General features: G+C 40.8%; 1 protein-coding gene across 4 annotated transcripts in view; it reads right to left on the bottom strand.

Annotated features, from left to right (window-relative positions):
* Positions 1–16,640, bottom strand: part of Gspt1 (G1 to S phase transition 1) — a 35,163-nt gene extending 18,523 nt beyond the window's left edge. Inside the window, exons 1-5 of one of the 4 annotated variants that reach the window (XM_077106113.1) lie at positions 16,592–16,640; positions 3,680–3,721; positions 3,547–3,588; positions 2,624–2,842; positions 1,355–1,388 (exon numbers count right to left, since the gene is read on the bottom strand). In XM_077106113.1, the coding sequence (XP_076962228.1) occupies positions 1,355–1,388; positions 2,624–2,842; positions 3,547–3,568 (275 nt within the window). In that variant the 5' untranslated portion in view covers positions 3,569–3,588; positions 3,680–3,721; positions 16,592–16,640. Of the gene's footprint in view, positions 1–1,354; positions 1,389–2,623; positions 2,843–3,546; positions 3,589–3,679; positions 3,722–15,347; positions 15,395–15,938; positions 16,547–16,591 lie in introns of those variants that run through there. The other 3 variants (XM_077106111.1, XM_077106112.1, XM_077106114.1) reach the window with 3 other exon arrangements.
* Between the last annotated feature and the right edge of the window lie 4,538 nt (positions 16,641–21,178).

Here is a 21,178-nt window from a genome sequence, read left to right as displayed (position 1 = left end):
TAGTTCTCTCATTCACCAGATTTAAGAACTGGTGGGGCTGGAGACAAGAGCTCAATGTTCAGTGCTTCCTAACATGCATAAGGCCCTGAGTTCAATCCTTAGCACCAAAAGAAGGAAAGGAAAAAAGAAAAAAGAACTAGCTTTTATCATTCCCAAGTAAATTACAAAATCTCCTCAAGTTAAAGTAAGGTTATGCTGTACCCCAATGTAAACTGAAAATACATTTAAAACATCTAACGTATTGAGTATCATCGCTTAGCCTACCTTACCTTAAACATGCTCAGAACATTTGCATTAGCTTTCACCTAGGAAAAATATTCCCCTAACAAAGTATTTTATAACAAAGTGTTAAATATCTCATGTATTCCAACAAAAGGGCATTTTGTCAACAGATAGGAGATAAAAAGGCATAATCATAATATCCAGAAATGCTGGTGCCAGAAAACTGTAGAGTGCAGGTTGTTTAACCTAGTGGTCACTGACTGGAAGCTGCAGTTTGCTGTCTGCCCAGCATCACCACTGAGTACCATTCCACACTAGAAAAAATTCAAAGTAGTTTTTCTATTGAATCACTATTGCTTTTGTACCACTTTAAGTCAGGGACCATATTCAAAGCATACTAAGATTACCTGTGATCTAGGGTTTTGTATTAGTTTAAAAAAAAAAAAATCTAGGCCTGGCACAGTAGCATAAACCTATAATCCCAGTGGCTCAGGAGGCTGAGGCAGGAGGATCTTGAGTTCAAAGCCAGCCTCAGCAAAAGTGAGGTGCTAAGCAACTCAGTGAGACTCGGTCTCTAAATAAAATACAAAATGGGGCTGGGAATGTGGCTCAGTGGTTGAGTGCACCTGAGTTCAAACCCCCAAAACAAACAAAACTAAAAAGAAATGTATTTAATTAATGCCTACTGAGCGTCTGATGGTGATTAAGATATTAACACTGAGCACACTGCAAAAAAAAAAAAAAAAAAAAAAAAATCACTAAACATCATCAGCCTTCCCTACAGGTGATTTTTATTGTCTTCTTAACTTGAGGTGACCTGTTTTATATCCTTTGTATGACTACATGAATGTTTATAATGCCTGAAATTCACTTAATTAATTTTATTATTTGGGGAGGGGAGGGGGGATAGTAGAGGATAGGAAGGGCAGCAGAATACAACAGACACTAGTATAGCAGTATGTAAAAAAGTGGATGTGAACCGATGTGAATCTGCAATATGTATATGGGGTAAAAATGGGAATTCATAATCTGCTTGAATCAAATGTATGAAATATGATGTCAAGAGCTTTGTAATGTTTTGAACAACTAATAATAAAAAAAAATTTTATTATTTAACAAAAGATAGACTTACATTATTTGTCCTCCAATGGTTGACTTGCCAGCATCTAAAAGTAATATCAACAACATGCAGCAACAGGTTAAAAAACAGCAACCAACTGCTACATATGCAAACACAACCACAGCAGCTATTTTTCAGCATCTGTAATTAAGTCTTGTAAAAGCAAGTAACGTACAACAGATAGGACGTGGGGCATAAAGCCTAGTTACCTTCTCCTTTGGAAAGCGAGGCTGCCAAGTCTCCCTACAGCGCCATAATGGCTCAGACATGCTTTACTGATAAAAAGAACTTCTGAACAAATTGTTCTCCTATGTCCAGCTAGTAGCCCAGCAGCAACAGAATAAATACACATTCCCAAGGAAAGCCTTAGAGGACTGCAATAAAAGCTAAAAAAGCTGTGAACTAATAGCCTTCCTTTCACTTTTTAAAATATTTATTTATTTATTTTAGTTATAGTTGGACACAATACCTTTATTTGTTTATTTTCATGTGGTGCTGAGGACCGAACTGAGGGCCTCACGCATGCTAGGCAAGTGCTCTACTTGCTGAGCTACAACCCCAGCCCTTCCTTTCACTTTTTAACAAATGGGAGAGGTGTTCCTTTACAAAATTTCAAAATTCTGCCTTCTAAAATAGGAGTCTGGTGTATGACACCAAGAAGAAACCAGAAGTGGTGTGGTGGCACACACCTGTTATCCTATCTATTCAGGAGGTTGAAGCAGGAGGATCCCATGTTGGAGGCCAGCCTGGGCAACTCAGTGAAACCCTATTTCAAAATGCTATTTTTATAGAAGGGCAAGTCTATAGTTCAGTTTAGAGAGCTTGTCTATCATGTCCTAGGTTCAATCCTCATTACTACAATAAATAAATAAATAAGCAAGCAAAGATAGAAGAAAAATAGCACAGAATTCTTTATTTTCTTCTCCCAATTCTGGGTACAAGTCAGATAATCGAAGACTATCTGAATAAATAGGGTTTCGTTTGTTTTGCTAAAGCAGCAACCTGGCAAATCACCACAAATTACTCCAAATTGTTAATTTCTTAATTCACACAAAATAAACTACCCAGTATCAAGGTCAAGGTCAACCCTATTAAAATTTAAAGTTCACACACAAAATGGAGTTCACTTTCTCCCACTTCCATGCCATCACCAAGTTACTCATCTGCCCAAACTTCAAAATAAATAGAAGCTCACTAAGTGTCTTAAAGCAGCTAAGTAAGATGTCTTATGCTCTGATGAATCCTTGGTCATTTCTTATAAATGCCATAGCTGCAACTTACCTACATGCCCAATGAATACTACATTTACATGTTCTTTTTTGGGAGCACCTGGTGGTGCAACCACAGATTTAGGTTTTGGTATTTCCTCTTCCTCCTCCATCATTTCTTGGGCACTTTCCTCTGGTGGCCTTCCATCTCCACCCCCTGGCTCTGCTTCACTTATTTCTTCTTTGTGCTCCCATGATTCTTCTGGGGACATTTCTGTCTCTCCATTTTCTACTGAAGTAAGACATTTTAAATCAGTATTCTGAAAAAGACTTAGCCATACTTTAAAACCAGTGGAACTTCGCATATAATTTCCATTTCCTAATGTCCAGTAACACATAAGTAGGAAAATCTCTTTCACAACAGAAATGGGTAATAGCTTTCAAGTTAGCCTCACTCTGATAACAAAGAGCTCTGACTCAAAGACCATGAGAGACTGCTGTATTAGCAGGGCTTCATTTTTTATGGACAAACCAAATGTAAATAGGAGAGCCAACATTCCCAACAGCTTAGTTATACCAGTGTCAAGACAACCTGACAGTGGGATAAAAGGAAAAGCGTGAAAGGATTTAGGAGATAGTTTCTTTTTCCTTTTTAAGTAATAAAACTTTGGCATGAACTTTAATAATAACCTTGGGAACATGAAACCCTTAAGAGTAATAAAGTTATAAAAAGGAAGGAAAATTTTCACAAAGTGAATAGAATAACACAACTATTGAAATTGTCTCTAGCATTTTTCCACTCAACTATTTGTGATCGCTCAATTTATCAAGGAAGCACTATGCCTGATAAGTTCTCCTTTCTATCCTAATAGCAAAGACTCAATAATGTGCCTTAAGTTGCAGACATTACAATAATCGAACACTTACATTTAAGCCTTAAATCTGGATAGTGAAAGTTTCATATTACTGTATTAATATGGTCAGAAATTGTCTTACCAACAGGTTCTGAAAGTTCCATGCTAACAGATGAATTTGAACCTAGACAAGAGATTGAGATATAATACATATTTGTAAAAGAATATCTAGTTTTACACACCACAATTTAATGTTTTCCATTATAAAAAATTACCTTCACACAATGACTGTTCCTCTTGAGAGGGTTCCACAGGTGCTGTTTAATAGAAATAAGTTATATTTAAAATTAAGGTCTCAACATTGTTTTACTTATCTTATTTTTTGGGGGGTGGGGTGGGGGTTAATGGGAATTGAACCCAGGGGTACTTAATCACTGAGCCACATCCTCCCCCTTTTTTTTTTTGAGAGAGAACTTTTTAATATTTATTTTTTAGTTTTCAGTGGACACAACATCTTTATTTTTTATTTTTATGTGGTGCTGAGGATCGAACCCAGTGCCCCGTGCATGCCGGGTGAGCGCGTTACTGCTTAAGCCACATCCCCAGGCCCCCAGCCCTTTTTAAAATAATTTATCTAGAGACACAGTCTCACCAAGTTGCTCAGTACTTTGCTAAGTTGTCAAGGCTGGTTTTGAACTCCAATCCTCCTGCCCCAGCCTCCTGAGCCACTGGGATTACAGGCGTGCATCACCACGCATGGCAATTGAGATGTATTTATAAAAGTTTGCTTATTCTATTGATTTGCTTTATAATAAAATCTTTCTTTCATAGACAGTGTAAATGTAATGCATAGTCCAGCCCAGATCAAATTAGTTTGATTTTGTTTAATAAATATACATATACTTCTCTAGATTCTCTTGATGGTAACCCTCTAGCTCAAGAAGGCTATAATTAGCCCCGAGCTTACAAACCATATATCTTATCAAGATCCCCTAAATAAATTTGATATCAATAAGATAAATGACATTTGTGCAAAGTCTCTGAAATACATATAGGACCTTAAAATATCTGCAGAAAGGGTGATTCCAATGATGTTAGTTTTGCCCCACATTAGAACTTGAAGATCAAACAACAGTCCAGTTTCCAGTTATCTCATACTCCAATGTCAAAGTATTCTTGCCTTAAAAGAAATCTCCAAGATGTAGAAAGACACCCCAAAATTTGAACTATGAACCATACAGAGTAAATGATATAGAAATGGTGAAGTCGTAACCTGCAAAACTCACACTGGAGTGAGGGAAGACCAGTATCACCACTGCAAGAAGTGTGCCCTGAGTACAACTGAATGGTACAAGCAGAGAAAAGGGTAGTGCAGATTCTAGAAGCAACACCTGACAGGAGCCGGAAGACAGGGATTAGCAGGACAGTAGTAGAAATGGAGGGTATCATTTAAACTAAGCTTGGAAGGGGACAGAAATTGTACTTTGGACCAATATACATCTCTTTTTTGCTTTTATATTTTAAGAAAAGTTTAAGGGTAGGGGAACACTGCTTCATCATCAGAGAAAGCCAGGCAGTAGTAGGGGCCTACCCTGAGCTGACTCTTGGGTTGATATCCTGACTGGTCACTCACAAATTTGTGAGATGCAGATTTTTCACTGGAATTATGAATCACCTACCTGACAGGACCACTGAGAAGATTACACTTTAGTGTCAATTTAAGAACTCTTGGTTTCAACAAATGTTATTTCCCACTCACTACAAGGAGCCACTCCAGCTCAATTCTATCAATTAACATTTCCCGAGTATCTCTTATGGGACAAAACCCACAAAGAGGAGGTAGGGGTGAGCTCTGCAATTTACTCTAACAGCAACTGATTTTTACTAAGTCTTTACGTGCTGATTGCTACATCATTTAATCCCTCAAAAAGCTCTATGAAACAGATACTGTAATCACTACCATCTAATACACAGGCACTTGAGAATTAACTGTGATCTTTTCCAAGTTATACAAGTGCCGTCTTGCCCTTCCTCAAATAGCCCCTGCTAAAGATCTGTACAGAAGTAAACCAAGCTATGAGGTACCAAGTATTTTAAGGCAGGAAAAACACTGAGACAACGGGTGGGCTTCCTTACCACTTGCCATATCCTGGACTTCCCCAAACCAAACTGACCACCTACTTCCTCACATCAGCTCTTAAAGCTCTGAAATTAACATATACTATGTATGTCTGTAAGGGACTTTTCTGGAAAGCGCCATCTATCATGAGAGCATCTCCATGGCTGAATAATGTGGCATAATAAAAATCTGTTCAGTTTTATTTTTCAAAAACACCTTGTATTTTGTTTGTTTTATGACTGTAAAGCCTACAGATGGCAAAAAACAGCAGCGAGCACTAAAAACAGTGGAGTACTTGATATGCATGTGATGATGGAGTTAAAGGTCTTCAGTGGAAAGACCTTGCCAAGACATTCAGACTCTCAACCTCATGAACTCAATGGCTATGCTGGTGACACTTCTGAACCAACATCTCTGCAATGAGAAACAAACACTGTAGGATATATGCAAAATGTTCTTTAAACTTAAACCCTATGTAATTGTACCCAGTCTTCACACATGAACATTACGGCCTGGTTTCTAAGTTTTGTATATTTGCTATACAATTTATCGTATTTGCTAGTGAAGTTAGAAACCTTCCTTAGGAATAAAATTATGGCTTCAAATTTTTCAACGCTATCTCCATATTCAGAAATACAACCTTATCAAGTATTTAAATATGGGAACAATTCTAAATGGGAAAGTAGTCAGTGAACCAATGAATTCAACACCATACTACTAATTAAAAGGATCCTACTAGAGAAAGAAGGTAAATGAACTGGCTCTGATTCTATATACATCACCACAAATTCTAAAACAAGAAGTGAAAAGATCTTACCAGAAGTCAGCGGTCAACAATACTGCCTAAGGTTTAACATAGAGGATAATCTGGATCTTAAATGGTTAAATGTAAGCACCATGAAACACAAAACACAGAAGGGTGTATGATTCCATTTATATGAAAAACTCAGGGTGAATCCATAGATTCAGAAAGCAGATTGTAGCTTCCAGAAGCTGGGAAGAGAGCAGAATGGGAAGCAACTAATAAATACACATTTCCTTTGGGGGTGAAGAAAATGTTTTGAATCTAGATGGAGGTAATGGTTGTACCACACTGGATGTACTAAATACCACTGAATTGTTTCCTTCAAAAATATTTAATTTGTTATACGGACTGCACTTCAATTTTACAGGGTATATAAATTCTCTTTCTTCCCCTAGTACTGGGAATTGAACCCAGGGTTGCTTTACCTCTGAGATTTTTTTTTTTTTTTTTTGAGACAGGGTTTCACCTAGTTGCCAAGACTGGCCTTAAATTTAAGATCTTCCTGCCTCAGCCTTCTTAGTAGCTGGGATCACAAGCCTGTGCCACCACCACTGGAAATATAAAACTCGTCTCAAAGTTTTATCATGGATGAAGGACTTAAACATGGTGAATCCAAGTTGGCCAGCTCATCAATCCCACACAAGTTATTCAAGGTACATGGCAGGTAATGAAGGATATATTTGATTCAAATTACATCTTTTAAACACAAACATATGACTAATTCTTTTTTAAAAATGCTTAATTCAGGGCTGGGGCATACAGCTCAGTGATGCAGTACTTGCTTAGCATGCATGAGGCATAGGTTAAGCGCCTGCCTAGCATGTATGAGTCACTGTGTTTTTTTTTTTAGCACCACATACAAATAAATAAAATAAAGGTCCATTGAAACCTAAAAACAAAACAAACAAACAAAAAAACCCCAAACCAAACCAAAAATCGTAACCTCTATATTTCATATATCAGCAATTTAAATGTTTTACTGTGTTTAGTATAAAACCAATCTTTAACCCTCTCTACATGCAATAAATGTTTAATGTGGCGCTGGGGTTGTGGCTCAGTGGCAGAGCACTTGCCTAGCATGTGTGAGGCATTGGTTCAAACCTCAGCACCACATAAAAATGAACATATAAAATATAAAGGCATTCTGTCCATACACAACTACAAATAAATAAATTAAAAATAAATGTTTAAGGTGGCTATCCTAACTAAAATTTCTTAGTCCTGTTAAATGATGGGTTCATTAAAGAAAAAAAAATTTTGGTACCAGGAATTGAACCCAGGGGCACTTAACCACTGAGCCATATCCCTAGTCCTTTTTATTTTGAGACAGGGTAGCTTTGCTAAGTTGCTGAGGTTAGCTCTGAACTTACTATCCTTCTGCCTCAGCCTCCTGAGCCACTAGAATTCACGTGCCACCATGCCTGGCAAAAAAGAACCAAACAATTTCTTTTATTTATTTATTTATTTTTGGTAGTTGTAGATGGACAGAATGCCTTTATTTTATTTGTTTATTTTTATGTGATGCTGAGGATTAAACCCAGTGCCTCACACATTCTAGGCAAGTGCTCTGCCACTGAGCCCCAGCCCCAAATAATTTCAATGCTGTCACAGAGGCTGTAAGAGTCTTTCACAGCATGGAAGTGAGAAATGAGTGCCAAATGCCATCCAATGCAAGTTTCTGCAATGATGCGCTAATGGAAATGTTCTGTATCTGCTGTGACAGGATAGTCACTAGCCACGTGTACCTGAAACATGGATACTTTAACAGTTGAATTTTAAATTTTATAGAATTAATTTAAATTTATACATGTGGCTGTGTACTGGATACACAGTTCTAGCTCCTCAAAAATTCTCCACGGCTAAGATGATGGTCAGTGGTACAGCACCTGTTTAGCTTGGCCCTGGGTTCCATCCGAAGTACTCCATCTACTCCATTCCCTGCTCCCTAACCCCAACACACCTCTTTCACAAACATATTAGTTCTTTTTTTTTTTTTTATGAGAATTTTTTTTAATATTTATTTTTTTTTAGTTTTCGGCAGACACAACATCTTTGTTTGTATGTGGTGCTGGGGATCGAACCCGGGCCGCACACATGCAAGGCGAGCGCGCTACCCCTTGAGCCACATCCCCAGCCCCAACATATTAGTTCTTGCTCCCTAGGAGATTACAGACTTCCGAATGACTGCACCATAGATGAGTTTCTGGACCTTTTCTCCATGAGTTGGAACAGTGTCCTATATACACAATCAATTTCTACTGAATTAATTTCCATTTTCCTTTGGTTTCCATTACTAATTTTTTACAGTTGCATTACTTCATTTTTTTCACCATCCTAGCCTCTACACATTTACTGAATTTCCATGAAGGTTAATAGAATAAAAGTGATTTTAAATGTGCCAACTTTTAGAGAAAAGATTAGGGAAATACCGTACTTGGGAGGTTAAAGTATATAGCTTAAGTAAGAACTAAAATTTCCCTGGCACTCAAGTGAACATACAGTCTCACCAAAACTGCACACCAAGATGTTTTTCTCCAATAGTCAATACAGAAAGACAGTAAAAGCAGACATAAGAAAGAAAAGTCTGCAGAACACATAAAAAAGATCAATGGCTTTGTGTTAAATTAATTACCAAATGTTTCTACAAAATGAAAAGGCAAAGCCAGGTGTAGTGGCACAAGCTACAGTCCCAGCTACTCCGGAGACTATGGTGGAAGGCTCACTTGAGCCTAGAAACTCGGGCCCAATCTAAACACAAGTCCCTGTCTCAAAAATCACGTAAATAAATAAATAAGAAAAGGCACAGTAGTACCAGCAATGGCAACAGCTGTTCCCAGTGCCTCACACGTGCAAGGGGAGCACTCCACTACTAAGCTACAACCCCAGCCCAGGACTGCCTATTTATGATGTCATTCTGCTGCTCCTGAGACAGAGCACTGGGATAATGCCACAATCCAAACCCATGGGTCCAGTTTTTTTTTTTTTTTTTTAAATACCTTTATTTCACCTATTTATTTTTATGTGATGCTGAGGATCGAACCCAGGGTCTCGCACATGTGAGGTGAGCGCGCTACTGCTGAGCCCTGCCCTGGGTCCAGTTTTTGAATGTGTCTCAGCCACAAAGATTATTTAAGTTGGGGCTTGGTGGTAGTACATGCCTGTAATCTCAGCAACTTGGGAGGCTGTGGCAGGAGTTCAAAGTCAGCCTCAGTAACTTAGTGAAGCCCTAAGCAAATCAGAGAGACCCTGCCCTGGCTCTATATTAAAAAGAAAAAAAAGGGGGGGGGGGCAGAGTTTATTCCCAGTCGTGGTGCAATAGGGGTGTCTAATATAAAATCACAAGGAAAGGACTAGCAGAGTACCACTGGAATAATTCTGAAATAAGTCCTAGGTCCTAATCTTCATGCCTCCATTTATTCATGGAAGTGAACTCACTATATTACGTAGCTCCTCTAAACAGTAACTTGGGTATCAGTAAAATGGGTCAATAGTATCTAAACACCCAGAGAACACTGCAGAGCCTAAACAACAGGGGCAGAATCAGCAGAGGCAACTGGTCAAGACATGTGTCATATGACAAATATTTTCAAAGCCCTAAAACAATTACAAAAACCTTTAACTATGAAACATTAGAATGGCCAATTTCCAGCAAATAGAACCAGCTAATCATGCTGGTTGTGATTAGCTTTTAAGTGTGCCCTTTTTTTCCATTATTAAATAGCATGGTGCGGCAGAGAAAGCCCTAAACTAGCACTTGGAAAATCTAGATTAAATTATCACTGTCATTAACTCTTTAAAGTGACCTTAGCATTCACTTAGCTTCTCAGGCTTCAGTTTCCTTACTCAAAAAAAAAAAAAAAAAAAAAAAAAAAAAAGCGCATTACTAGTAGAGTCATTCCAAACCCTGATCAAGTCCAAGAATCTACTTAATCAGTCACTAAGGAAATGCCACCTCTCAACTTGATGACTGTTTCCATGAAGTAACTAAATTTCACGGTATCTTTCAAGCAACCCTAAAAGATAACCTTATAGTCCACCTACTTAAAAAACAATTTAAGGCATATTAAAACACATAAATCAAAATCATTTCAGATAGCCCCAATAAAGTACAAAAAATAACAGAAAAATATCTTTCTACCAAAAATTATCTACCCAAAAAAGAATACAGACTGCTTAGTAGTATGTACATTTTGTTTTCTTTCAAATGAAACATACAATTACCTATTTGGAATGTGATTTGGAATTGCCAAGCTATGAAAGATGCTGCAGAAATCTTTACTGTTTCTTTTTCCTTCAAGAACTATGATGGGAAACTGCTTCAATACGGAGGACAGAACCCACTAGTTTCCCTGAGAACAAAGACATTATATGTTTTGTTAACATCTCCTGAAAACAAGAACAAAACTTTTAAGAAGCTTTGGTATGAATCAACAATTGACAGAAAAAAAGTTTGGGGACCTCAGAACAATCAAGAACTTTCAACTAGTGGCCAAGTTCTTGCTTCCCAAACATTTTCACAAACTAAGAGGAGACTGATGAAATTCTTTTTTTGTTTTTTAATACTTATTTTTTAGGTGTAGATGAACACAACACAATGCCTTTATTTTTATGTGATGCTGAGGATCGAACCCGGGTCCCGCCTGTGCTAATTGAGCGCTCTACCACTGAGCCACAATCTCAGCCCCTGATGAAATTCTTAATTAACATGCCCAATAGGTACATTAGCCAGAAACACAGTGTCCAGAACTCACTACCAATTGGTAAGAAAGAGGTAATAAATAGTGTAAAAAGATAACTTAAGTAAAAACAGAAACACAAGGAGAGGAAATTTTATATATATGCACTGAGTCTCAAAAAAAAACAAAAATGGTATTCATAAAGAATACTTAGGTATCATAAAATAGGTATATCTATTCTCTGCTAAGTATTTAATGATATCTGTTTTGTGATTAGGGTGACAAAACTGAAATGATTTACATAAGTATTCTAAAACCCGGGCAACCCCCCTCTCAACTTTGAAAGCCCTCCCTCTATACCTTTCACGACACACTGTCTTCCAGAAGAGAAAATCAGCTTTGATACCTGTCAAGTCTCCTTGAGGACCATATATTCATGCTGAGGTCATTTCAAATGCTTTGCACAACACCCCACATTGAGTAGTAAATGCTTATTAAATTAATCATATCTGAACAAAAATTTCACCTCACAAAGTTCTACTCTACTACTGCCAACTCTTAAATCTTTTTCACTCCTTTTTCTTCAACAAGACAATTTTATTTTTTTTTAAATAGACTAAAGGACATGGCCAATAGCTTTCTTTCAGTTGTTGATGGACCTTTATTATATTTTATATACATGTGGTGCCTCACACATGCTCTACCGCTGAGCTATAACTCCATCCCGACAATTTTTATTTTAACATTTTTAAGACATTCCTTCTTAGTAAACAAAAGTAAGGAAATCAAGTCTAAAATGTCCTCTACATTTCCCTAACTTGCCCTTGTAAATCTTAATTGTTGTCTTTCCATACAGCACAATTTCAGAAAAGGTGATAAAGACAACATAATGCAAATAAAGTGGGCTGGAGTTGTGGCTCAGTGGTAGAACAATGAATGTGCGAGACCCTGGGTTCAATCCTCAGCACCAATAAAAATATATAAGTGAAATAAAGGTATTGTGTTCAACTACAACTAAAAAGAAAATATTTTCTTTAAAAAAATGCAAATAAAGTATAGACTAACAACACTAAAAAAAAAAAAAAAAAAAAAATTGCTCCAAAGAGGATTATTTGCAGGCAAAAATCAAAATTTTCTTTCTTCTTTTGTTCTCCCCCTCCCTTTTTTTTTTTAATATTTACTTTTTAGTTATAATTGGACACAATACCTTTATTTTATTTATTTATTTTTATATGGTGCTGAGGATCAAACCCAGGGTCTTGCAAGTGCTAGATGAGGGCTATACCACTGAGCCCCAGCCCCAGCCCCAGCCCCCCAGGGGAGTTCTACCACTAAGCTAGATCCTCAATTCTTTTCATTTAAGACACAATCTCTAAATTGCCCAGGCTGTCCTTGAACTCACCACCTTCCTGCTAAAGCCTCCAGAGCAGCTGGGATTACAGATGTGTACAATACATCCTGCCCCAGTCAAGATTTTCTAATGGTTTAAACAGCTGCTCAATCTAGCTAGCACAGCACTAGTTGGCGTCATCACCAAATCCTAAATCTTCGAAGTCAAGCCATTAATACATATAAGACCATGAAATGAGCTAAAAATCTAATAATCAGTATATTAAGGCAGGGAAAGAAATAACTAATGGTACTAAAATACTAATCACTGTGACACTCCAGGAACAAAAGATATCAATGATCTCATCTTACTCTTTGTCCTGACAACCAACAACACTTTTATATTCAAACTATTTCTGTACACATTTCAATCTTCAAGAAAAACAAATCTTAAGAACCTTATCTATCATCTAGTCTTTGTCCATTGTAACAGCCCAATGGACAAAGCATTCATTACTTTGATTTTGTTCTTCTGCTGTAGAGGCCCTCAAGAGAGATCACTTTTGAGATTGTCCAGTGATTCAAAAAGCATCCATCAAGTGGTAATGGTCACATAAACTTGTCAATATACTAACTGCCCAGAACCATAGATATATATATGCATTATATCTCAACTAGTGAAGAATAAAGTCCCTCCCCAACAACAACAAAGTATTCAGCAAAAACTAAACACTCCAAAACAGAATATATTTCTAAAATTCAAAGCCAACAATACAATTTGTACATTTTGGACACAATCCCTTCCTTCTCTGAGGAAGAATTGAAAATTGCTGGTCTTATTAGATCACCCCCACCACCACCACCACCACACCAGTGCTGGGGATTGAACCCAGGACCTTATACACACTAGGCAAGCACTCTATCACATTTTTAGTCCTTTTTAAAATTTTATTTAGAGGCAGGGTCTGTTAAATTGCCCAGACCGGCCTAGAACTTGTGATCCTCCCCACCAACCTCCAGAGCAGCTGGGATTATGGGCCAGCACCACCACACCCAGTTTAGACTCATTTCTCAATGGCAAGGTTTTGAGAGGCTTTGGGGATGGGGTGGTGCAAAGAACACTAACACCTTTTGAAGCTCCGGTGCTGTAAAAGTCCAAGTAACCCGGATGACCTAAAACTGCTAAAGCTGTTTCTCATCAAACAATAAAAGACTGAACTAGGTACAAACTGGAACTTAAAAATATATTCTATCAGAAAATGTTTGTTCTAGTACATATTAAATTTTGTTTTTCACATTTTCATTCATTTTGGGACCTACATTTTAATGAGAATCAACTGGCCAATTTACTTAGTTCTGTAGAAAATTGTACTCAAATGAATTACACTTAATAATACTTCAGTGGGTTCTACTTAATCGTTTTCTTTGGAAATCTATATTCTTAAATGTTCAAAGAGATCCAAGGTCAACACTGAATATCAAAGTTTTGAGATGACTCAAGACAGGCATAACCAGTAGCCTCCCAGTGAGGATGAGAGACATTTTATGCAAAATCCTCTTCCTCAAGCTGGGGAAGCAGCTCAGTGGTACAGCACTACAGAGCAAGCACAACGCCCTGAGTTTAATCCCCATCAACAACAAAAAGAACAAACACCCACACCTACCACAAATTTTACTTATGGCTTATCAAGAACAACGAAAAAAGAGGCTGTAACTCTAATATTGTCCATTTCTTCACTACAAAAATAATTACACACTTTTTGGTTCCCTGTTTATCAAGTTTAAGCCTTGATGCTATTTCTAATTTTTCCAAGTACAGTGTCCTGATGGTGGCATTTTAGGGACCTGAATGGTCTGGAACACACAATCCAACAGTTCCACATAACTGTTGACCTTAATGTAGAAAATCCTTACATTTTCAAACAGACATTCTATGGAATAATTTTTTCAAAAAATGTTAAATAGCATTTCGTAAAAGCAAATGATATAGTCAGTAACACCAAAATAGGTTTCTGGTTTTAAAAGAGAAAAAAATTAACCATGATTCCTTTTGGATTTTCTTACTAACAATCATTTCCCTACACATTTTTAATATCTCCAACTTCTAGCAGTGTCACAGACAAAAGGATTAAAACTACAAACCAGCAAATATCAGGAAGAAAATTCCTATATAAGAGGTAATGCCTAGTCACTCAACAACGACCATTCCAAATCACCACTCTGTAGACAGTTGTCTCTTAATGAATAGGCTGATGGCTAGATAGGCTGTAAATGGATCCCCAATCCTATAAGACTGATGCTGGTGGCTCCACAGTAAGGAGGGGCTGGATCTTACAAGGTAAAGTACAGGGAATCTGCAAGGTAAAGTACAAGGAAACAAGCACTGTAAGGAACTGCTAAGTGAGCTAGCTCAGGTGGCCAACAGGCTTGATGAAAGCAAGGAAATAAAAGTGGAGGTTTCCTTGTTCAGCAAAAACCAAACACTCCAAAACAGAATATATTTCTAAAATTCAAATCCAACAAAACAATTCGTACATTTTGGACACAAGGAAAACATCAATCCCGCACACAAATAAAAGAAACATCAGTCAATAAAACAACCAAATCTTCACTGTGCTCAGATACATTCTTCACAAAAGTATTTATCCAAATTCTGTCTATTCACCTCTAGAGAGCAAACTGTAGCAAAAGTTCTGGAAGAAACCAAACTTCAAGAGCACTTTTATGATATCCATTTATCTAACATATATCACAATCAGAACTTGAAGAAATCAACAGTACACTCTTAAAACGAGCTGGGACAGTCTATGATCCAGTCCACCAACATCCTCACTAAGTCACCCTTTTCCTTTTCTCTTATTTAAGACAGTGATGAGAGTTCTTCAGGTGACCACAGAGGGAAGGACACTTGGCTCACCGTCTGGCACTCCCACAAACGCAGACCTGGGAGCGCGCCACCTGCCTTCGGCACAGCCTTTAACCCAGGGAGTTTACAGAGCGGACTGTCCACTGACCTCGGGAAAGAGACTGGGACACCGACACGAACACGAATACAGTCAGCCACTTTAAAGCAATGAAAATCCCAAACGTGTCTTGACAGAGGAGGGAGTCCCGGTCCCATTTTAGAGAGGGGCACACACATCGACTCTGCGACCCTCGGCGACCTCCGCAGCACCCCACTCGCCGGGTGGAGATGCCGAGCCTCGGCCGGCCGCCGGGGCCACCTCGGGCTGCAATGCAGCCTGGGACTCGTGGAGGACGGCGGGGCCGCAGGTAGCGGCGACGAGACCACAGGTTCCCGGGCGCGGCGGAGAGCGCTCTCGTCCCGGCCCAGGCCGGGGGCGACTCGAGCCCGTGTCCTCCCCGACTCCGGGCGCTCCCAACGCCCACCGGCCCGACCCCGGGCCCCGTCCGTCCTCACTCCCCGGCCTCGTGGCACTGGCCGCCGCCGCCCTCTCGGTCCCATACGGTTCCTACTTCAGGCCCACAGCGGCCCCGCCCCGCCGGTCCCCCCACCCCGCGGGGCGCCGCTGTCAGCGCCCCACGTGCGGCCGCCCCGCGCCAGCCCGCCCAGCCCGCCCAGCCCGCGGGGCCCGGCCCTTTACCCGAGGGGCCTCCCGCGCCGAGGTTGCTGGCGGCGCCGGCGGGGGCTGGCGGCGGCTGGGCCGGGCCGCGCAGGAAGGACGGCACGAACTCGGCGGCGTGGACGTTGGGCACGAAGGGTTTGGCGTTGACGTTGAGCTGCCGGCTGAAGGCCGCGCTGAGGTGCTCACGCTGGGCCTCGGCCCCCGCCGCCAAGGGGCCGCCGCCGCCGCACGGGCCCGGCCCGGGGGCCTCCACGTCCGCCTGGTCCCAGCAGTCGGGGGCCGAGTCGCTGCTGCTGCTGCCGCTGCTGCTCCCGCCGCCACCGCCGCCACCGCCACCGCCGCCGCTGCCGGGATCCATGATTGGGGGGGCCGTGTGTGTGGTGAAGAGAGAGCGGGAAATGGAGGTGGGGGCGTCCGGCCGGGGAGAAGCAGGCCGCGCTGACCCAGGAAGGCGGCGAGGCAGAAGTGCCGGCGGCTAGCGACTAGGTCCCTGGCGTCGCCGCGGCGGCAGCTCCAGTCCCGACTCCGCACTCACGACAGCGGCCGCGGCGGCTCAACCCTCCGCCTCGTGTGTGCGAGCGGATCTCCTCCCACCCAACCCAACCACCTCCGGCTGCCTCACCAACAACCCCACGCCCGGCGGTGGGCTGACCCCTCGCCGCCACCCGTACCTTCGCCTCGGTAGTTCCCAGCCCTGTCCGTCCCCGTTTCCGGCTACGAAAGGCGGCAGAAGACAGAACTACGAGTTCCGGCAGCGCCCGCGCGACCCTGCTGCGGTTTTCCCGGGGGCCGATGGGAGTCGGAGTTCAGGGGCCGGGCGCAGCCGGAAGCGACTCAGCTCCCAGCAGGCTGCGCGAGGAGGCGGAGGTCAGGTGGCCGCTCGGCAGCACCGCTGGTCACCCAGTGGAGGCCAGGGCCGGCCCTGGCCAGTCTCCCGGCGGGTCAGAAGACCGAGCCTTTAGCCCAAAGGAAGGACCCACCCCGGTTTTTAAGTACAGGGCGAGGGAAAACGGATAGCAATCAAACATGGAGAAGGGGAAAAATCACTCCCCAAGTCCCCCTTCCATCTCGTCACCTTTCCTACCTCTGAGCCCCAGTCTCTCTCGCCACCTGGCTTCTCCCCAGCCCCCGCCAGTTTTGTGGCCTACATTTCAAAGCCGATGGGGAGCGTCTTTCATGTGTTCATTTGCGGAAGAGACTATAAAACCTGTGAGTTACAGCTTAAACGGCAGCGTGGCTCTTTAAAGGGCCTGCCCGGGCAGGAGGGCTGTTCACTGGAAACTCGCGATGACTCAGTCTGTTCGACTAGTTATTAAAAGCCTTCACCTAACTTTTCCATCTCGCCCTCTTCCCTGCCAAGAGGTCTGCAAGTTAAACTGAGGATGGCCATGCTCCGTCGTGTATCTGGCCGTACCTAGCTAATGGGGCTGATATTTTGCAGCGTCTACTTTTTTTTTTTTTTTTTTTAATCGCAATTAGGTGAAGAAGTTTTCTTTTGAATGGTCTGAATTGTTCAAGTATTCCCATAGTTCTTCAGTGACTGCATATCACACTTAAAGGCTATGTTTAGGTGAACATAAAAAAAAAAAAAAGGTGCAAAAGCAAAGAGAAATAGTTTGCATTTAGTCCTGACTGAGATCGGAAAACGTGTTGTTCTGAGTACCTGTTAAGTTTTCCTGTAACTCACACATGAGGAGCCCAAGGCAGGATAACATTGTTGATTGTTATTTTCTGAAAGGAGTCGAGACAGAATGCAACTAACTTACCTAGACATTACCCATAAGGGAGTGGACAGACAGAAAATAGATTAGGTTGCTTAAAAAAAAAAAAAAAAGACAAAAAACCTAAGTCTCAATTTTAAACACTTATTTTGTAAAGATAAAAGAGAATTCAGCCTAATGAAATAGATCAGAAAAGACGCCATCAGTTATCTTGAAAACAAGTCCCATGTTCTAGTGAATTCAATTGGTGTTTAATGTTACACTAGCAAACTATGGAATGCTTTTTTTCTTTAACACATAACACGTGGGAAGTTGATTATTATAAATGTAAAGAAACTGGAGATGTCCAGTAGAACAAGATTCAGGATTTTCATCATGTCTGTAGCGCATACTCCCTGAAATCTTACGGAAATTGGTTTTTGTTTTTGTTTTGGTGGGCTTTTTCCCCCATAGAATGTTCTGATTCCAACCTCTTAAGATAGTTCCCTAAATACCCAGTGAAATCCCTTTTAAGAATGGTCATTTTCAGGTTGATATTAAGTAAATGCCCTCGGATTTACAGAGAATTAAGTAACAATTGTCATAGAGATCAGAGATTCTTTAATATGTAAGAGATAAGCGTTACCTTTGAATGAAATATTTTCATTTTTTTTAGTCATGAAAAAATACATTGTGTCTGAAATAAAATGCATTCTTACTCAAGATTTGTACTTCCCAACCCACTTCTGAGAAAATGAACACACACAGCTGACGCAAATAGTAAACCACACAGTCCTTCTCCAAGTAGCTTGTCATCAGAAACCACTCCTCTCTGGTTGTGGGATCCCTCCTAGGGCACTGGGTGATCACACTCTGATAGGTCAGCCCTGCACATCTAATTAAATTGACAAGTGCTTCTTTGTGCCTAGTAGTTTTTTCTAAGGACAAAAGCTGAAACTGCTAAGACTGGTGCTTAGAAAAGCAGCTGATGTCATTAACCTCCCTGTCTCCAAATAGGATAATTATGGATATTCAGGGAAGAATCCACTCCATTGATTTTCAAAAGCTTTGACTTGCCAGGCCTGTCACCAGCAAGAAAATGAGAAATTCTTGTTAATTACTGTTGGGCCAAGACTGAGTGACTTGAGGACAGGGTCTTAATCTTCTTTGTATTCCTATTGCCTAATGTAATGCCAGGCGTACAAAAGGTGCTTAATAAATGTTAAATTGGATGATCCTGCCCTTTTCTACTCATTTAGGGCTGTTGAGACATAGGCCTAATAACTTTAAAAGATATTTTTCCAAGAACGTACTAACAGGAATGTATACATAGGATTAGTTTGACAGCAGCTTTACACGGCAGAACTATGCTCATTCAGGGTCTGAACCACACCACAACAGGTAACTCCTATCTTCCTATGCAAATTCTACCAGCTGCCAGCTGGGATGCCTGGCAGTCTCTCCTCTTCCTCTGTCTCTGCTTCTGTTTTTTTTTTTTTTTTTTTTTGGTGCTGGGGATTGAGTCTGGAGCCTAGTGCATGCTAAGCACAGGTTCTACCACTAAGCCACACCTTCAGCTCCTCTCTTTTGTTCTTTTCCTTCTTTGATAAATTATAATCTCTTTAAAATGCTTCAGGGTCTCAGTATTTGTACTTTTAAATGAACTGCATCAGTGCTTTGTTTTGCTTTTTGAAATCTGAGTCCATCTCTTATGCTTCCAAATATGGGCTGATATGAAAATTCACTGCTTGACCAGGGATTTAACAGATGAGAGTGTGTCACACAAATGGACACTGGTGTAGTTCCATACTTGAGATCGTTTTCTGCAAAAATATGAATAGCTGGGGGTGGTGGCATGTGCCTGTAGTCCCAGCAGCACAGGAGGCTGAGGCAGGAGGATTACAAGTTCAGAGTCAGCCTCAGCAACTTAGTGAGGCCCTAAGCAACTTAATGAGACTCTGTCTCCAAATAACAATAAAAATACTGGGGATGTGGGTCAGTGGTCAAGAGTTCTTGGGTTCAATCCCCAATGCAAGAGAGAGAGAGAGAGAGAGAGAGAGAGAGAGAGAGACACGACAGACTAAGTGCTAAAATAGAAATACATTTAAAATACATGACAAAACAGAGGAGCAGAGGAAAATAATACATTTAGCTTTCCGTATCCATGAGTTTCACATCTGTGGATTCAACCAACCATGGATCAAAAATACTTGGGGAGCTGGGGGTTGTGGCTCACTGGTAGAGTGCTTACCTAGCATGCATGAGGCACTTGATCCCCAGCACCACATTAAAAAAATAAATAGACAAAGTAAAGGCATTGTGTCTATGTAGAACCGAAAAATATTTTAAAAATAACATCGGAAAAAAAATTCATGGGATGTGGTTCAGTGGTAGAATGCTTGCTTCACATGTGTGAGGCTCTGGGTTCCATCCCCAACACTGCAAAGAATAAGATTTAAAAATTGTGTCTCTATGGAATAGATGCAGACTTTAAAAAAAATTCCCCTAAATAGAACAGTGTAACAAGTATTTATATCATATTAGTATTATAAATAACTAGAGATGACTTAAAGCATATGGAAGGATATGTGTAGGTTGTAAACAAATACTAACTTTTTTATATAAGGGACTTGAGCTTCCACCAATTTTGGTGTGAGAAGTGGATTCCTGCAACCAGGTTCCTGTGGACATCCAAAGACAGCCGTGTCTCTAAGTGTGCAATGTGCTCTTGGTGTGAGCTGGCTTAAGAGCATCTAGTTTTCCCTCTCCCTTCATTGCTCTGCCTTACATTGTCACATCCCTATTCTTTGCTATCCACCAGCTTCCAAGTCCTGTCCTCAGAGCAGAGCCCTCCCCAAACCACCCTGGTCCTCTACCAACCCAGATGGCTCCTTTCTTCACAATACTTCATCAGGATGTGAAGTGGCTATTCATTCCCATGCTTAAGGGCCCCACCTCTCACTAAAGCCCATCAGTGTGTTACTCTCCTTTGTGTTCTGGGCTCCAGACATTGCCTGGGCTGGTAGAGTGCTCAGGAAAGGTTTAGTAGAGGGGAAAAACATTTTATTTGGACATTATAAAATTTCTTTTTGGGGAGAGTGTGGGGGGTGTTTACTAAGTATATTATTATTATTATTTTATTTGGAGACAGGGTCTCACTAAGTTGCTTAGGGCCTCACTAAGTTGCTGAGGCTGGCTTTGAACTTGTAATCCTCCTGCCTCAGCCTCCCTGAGTTGCTGGGATAATAGGTGTGGGCAATTGTGCCTGGCATAACACTTTTCAAAGTGCAAAAAGGTACATATTAAGTTGCAAATATGGGCTGGGAAAATGGTTTAAAGGTGGAGAGCTTGTGTGAGGCCCTGGTTCATCCTCAGTACTGCCCCCAAAGGAAAAGAAACAGTAAAGGTAAGGTGTATTTGTGAGAGGGGATTGGAAGTGCAAGAGAGAACTCAGGAGAAGAATTGCAATGTTTTACAAGTGCTTTGGTTGTTTAAAAACTTCTATTATTTGGTATTGGGGATTGACCCCAGGGCCTTACACATGCTAATCATGTACTT

This window comes from Callospermophilus lateralis, chromosome 19, assembly GCF_048772815.1.
Source record: "Callospermophilus lateralis isolate mCalLat2 chromosome 19, mCalLat2.hap1, whole genome shotgun sequence".
Lineage (NCBI taxonomy): Eukaryota > Metazoa > Chordata > Mammalia > Rodentia > Sciuridae > Callospermophilus > Callospermophilus lateralis.
Note: the sequence above shows the minus strand (reverse complement) of the source record. Positions and strands in the feature narration are given on the sequence as shown.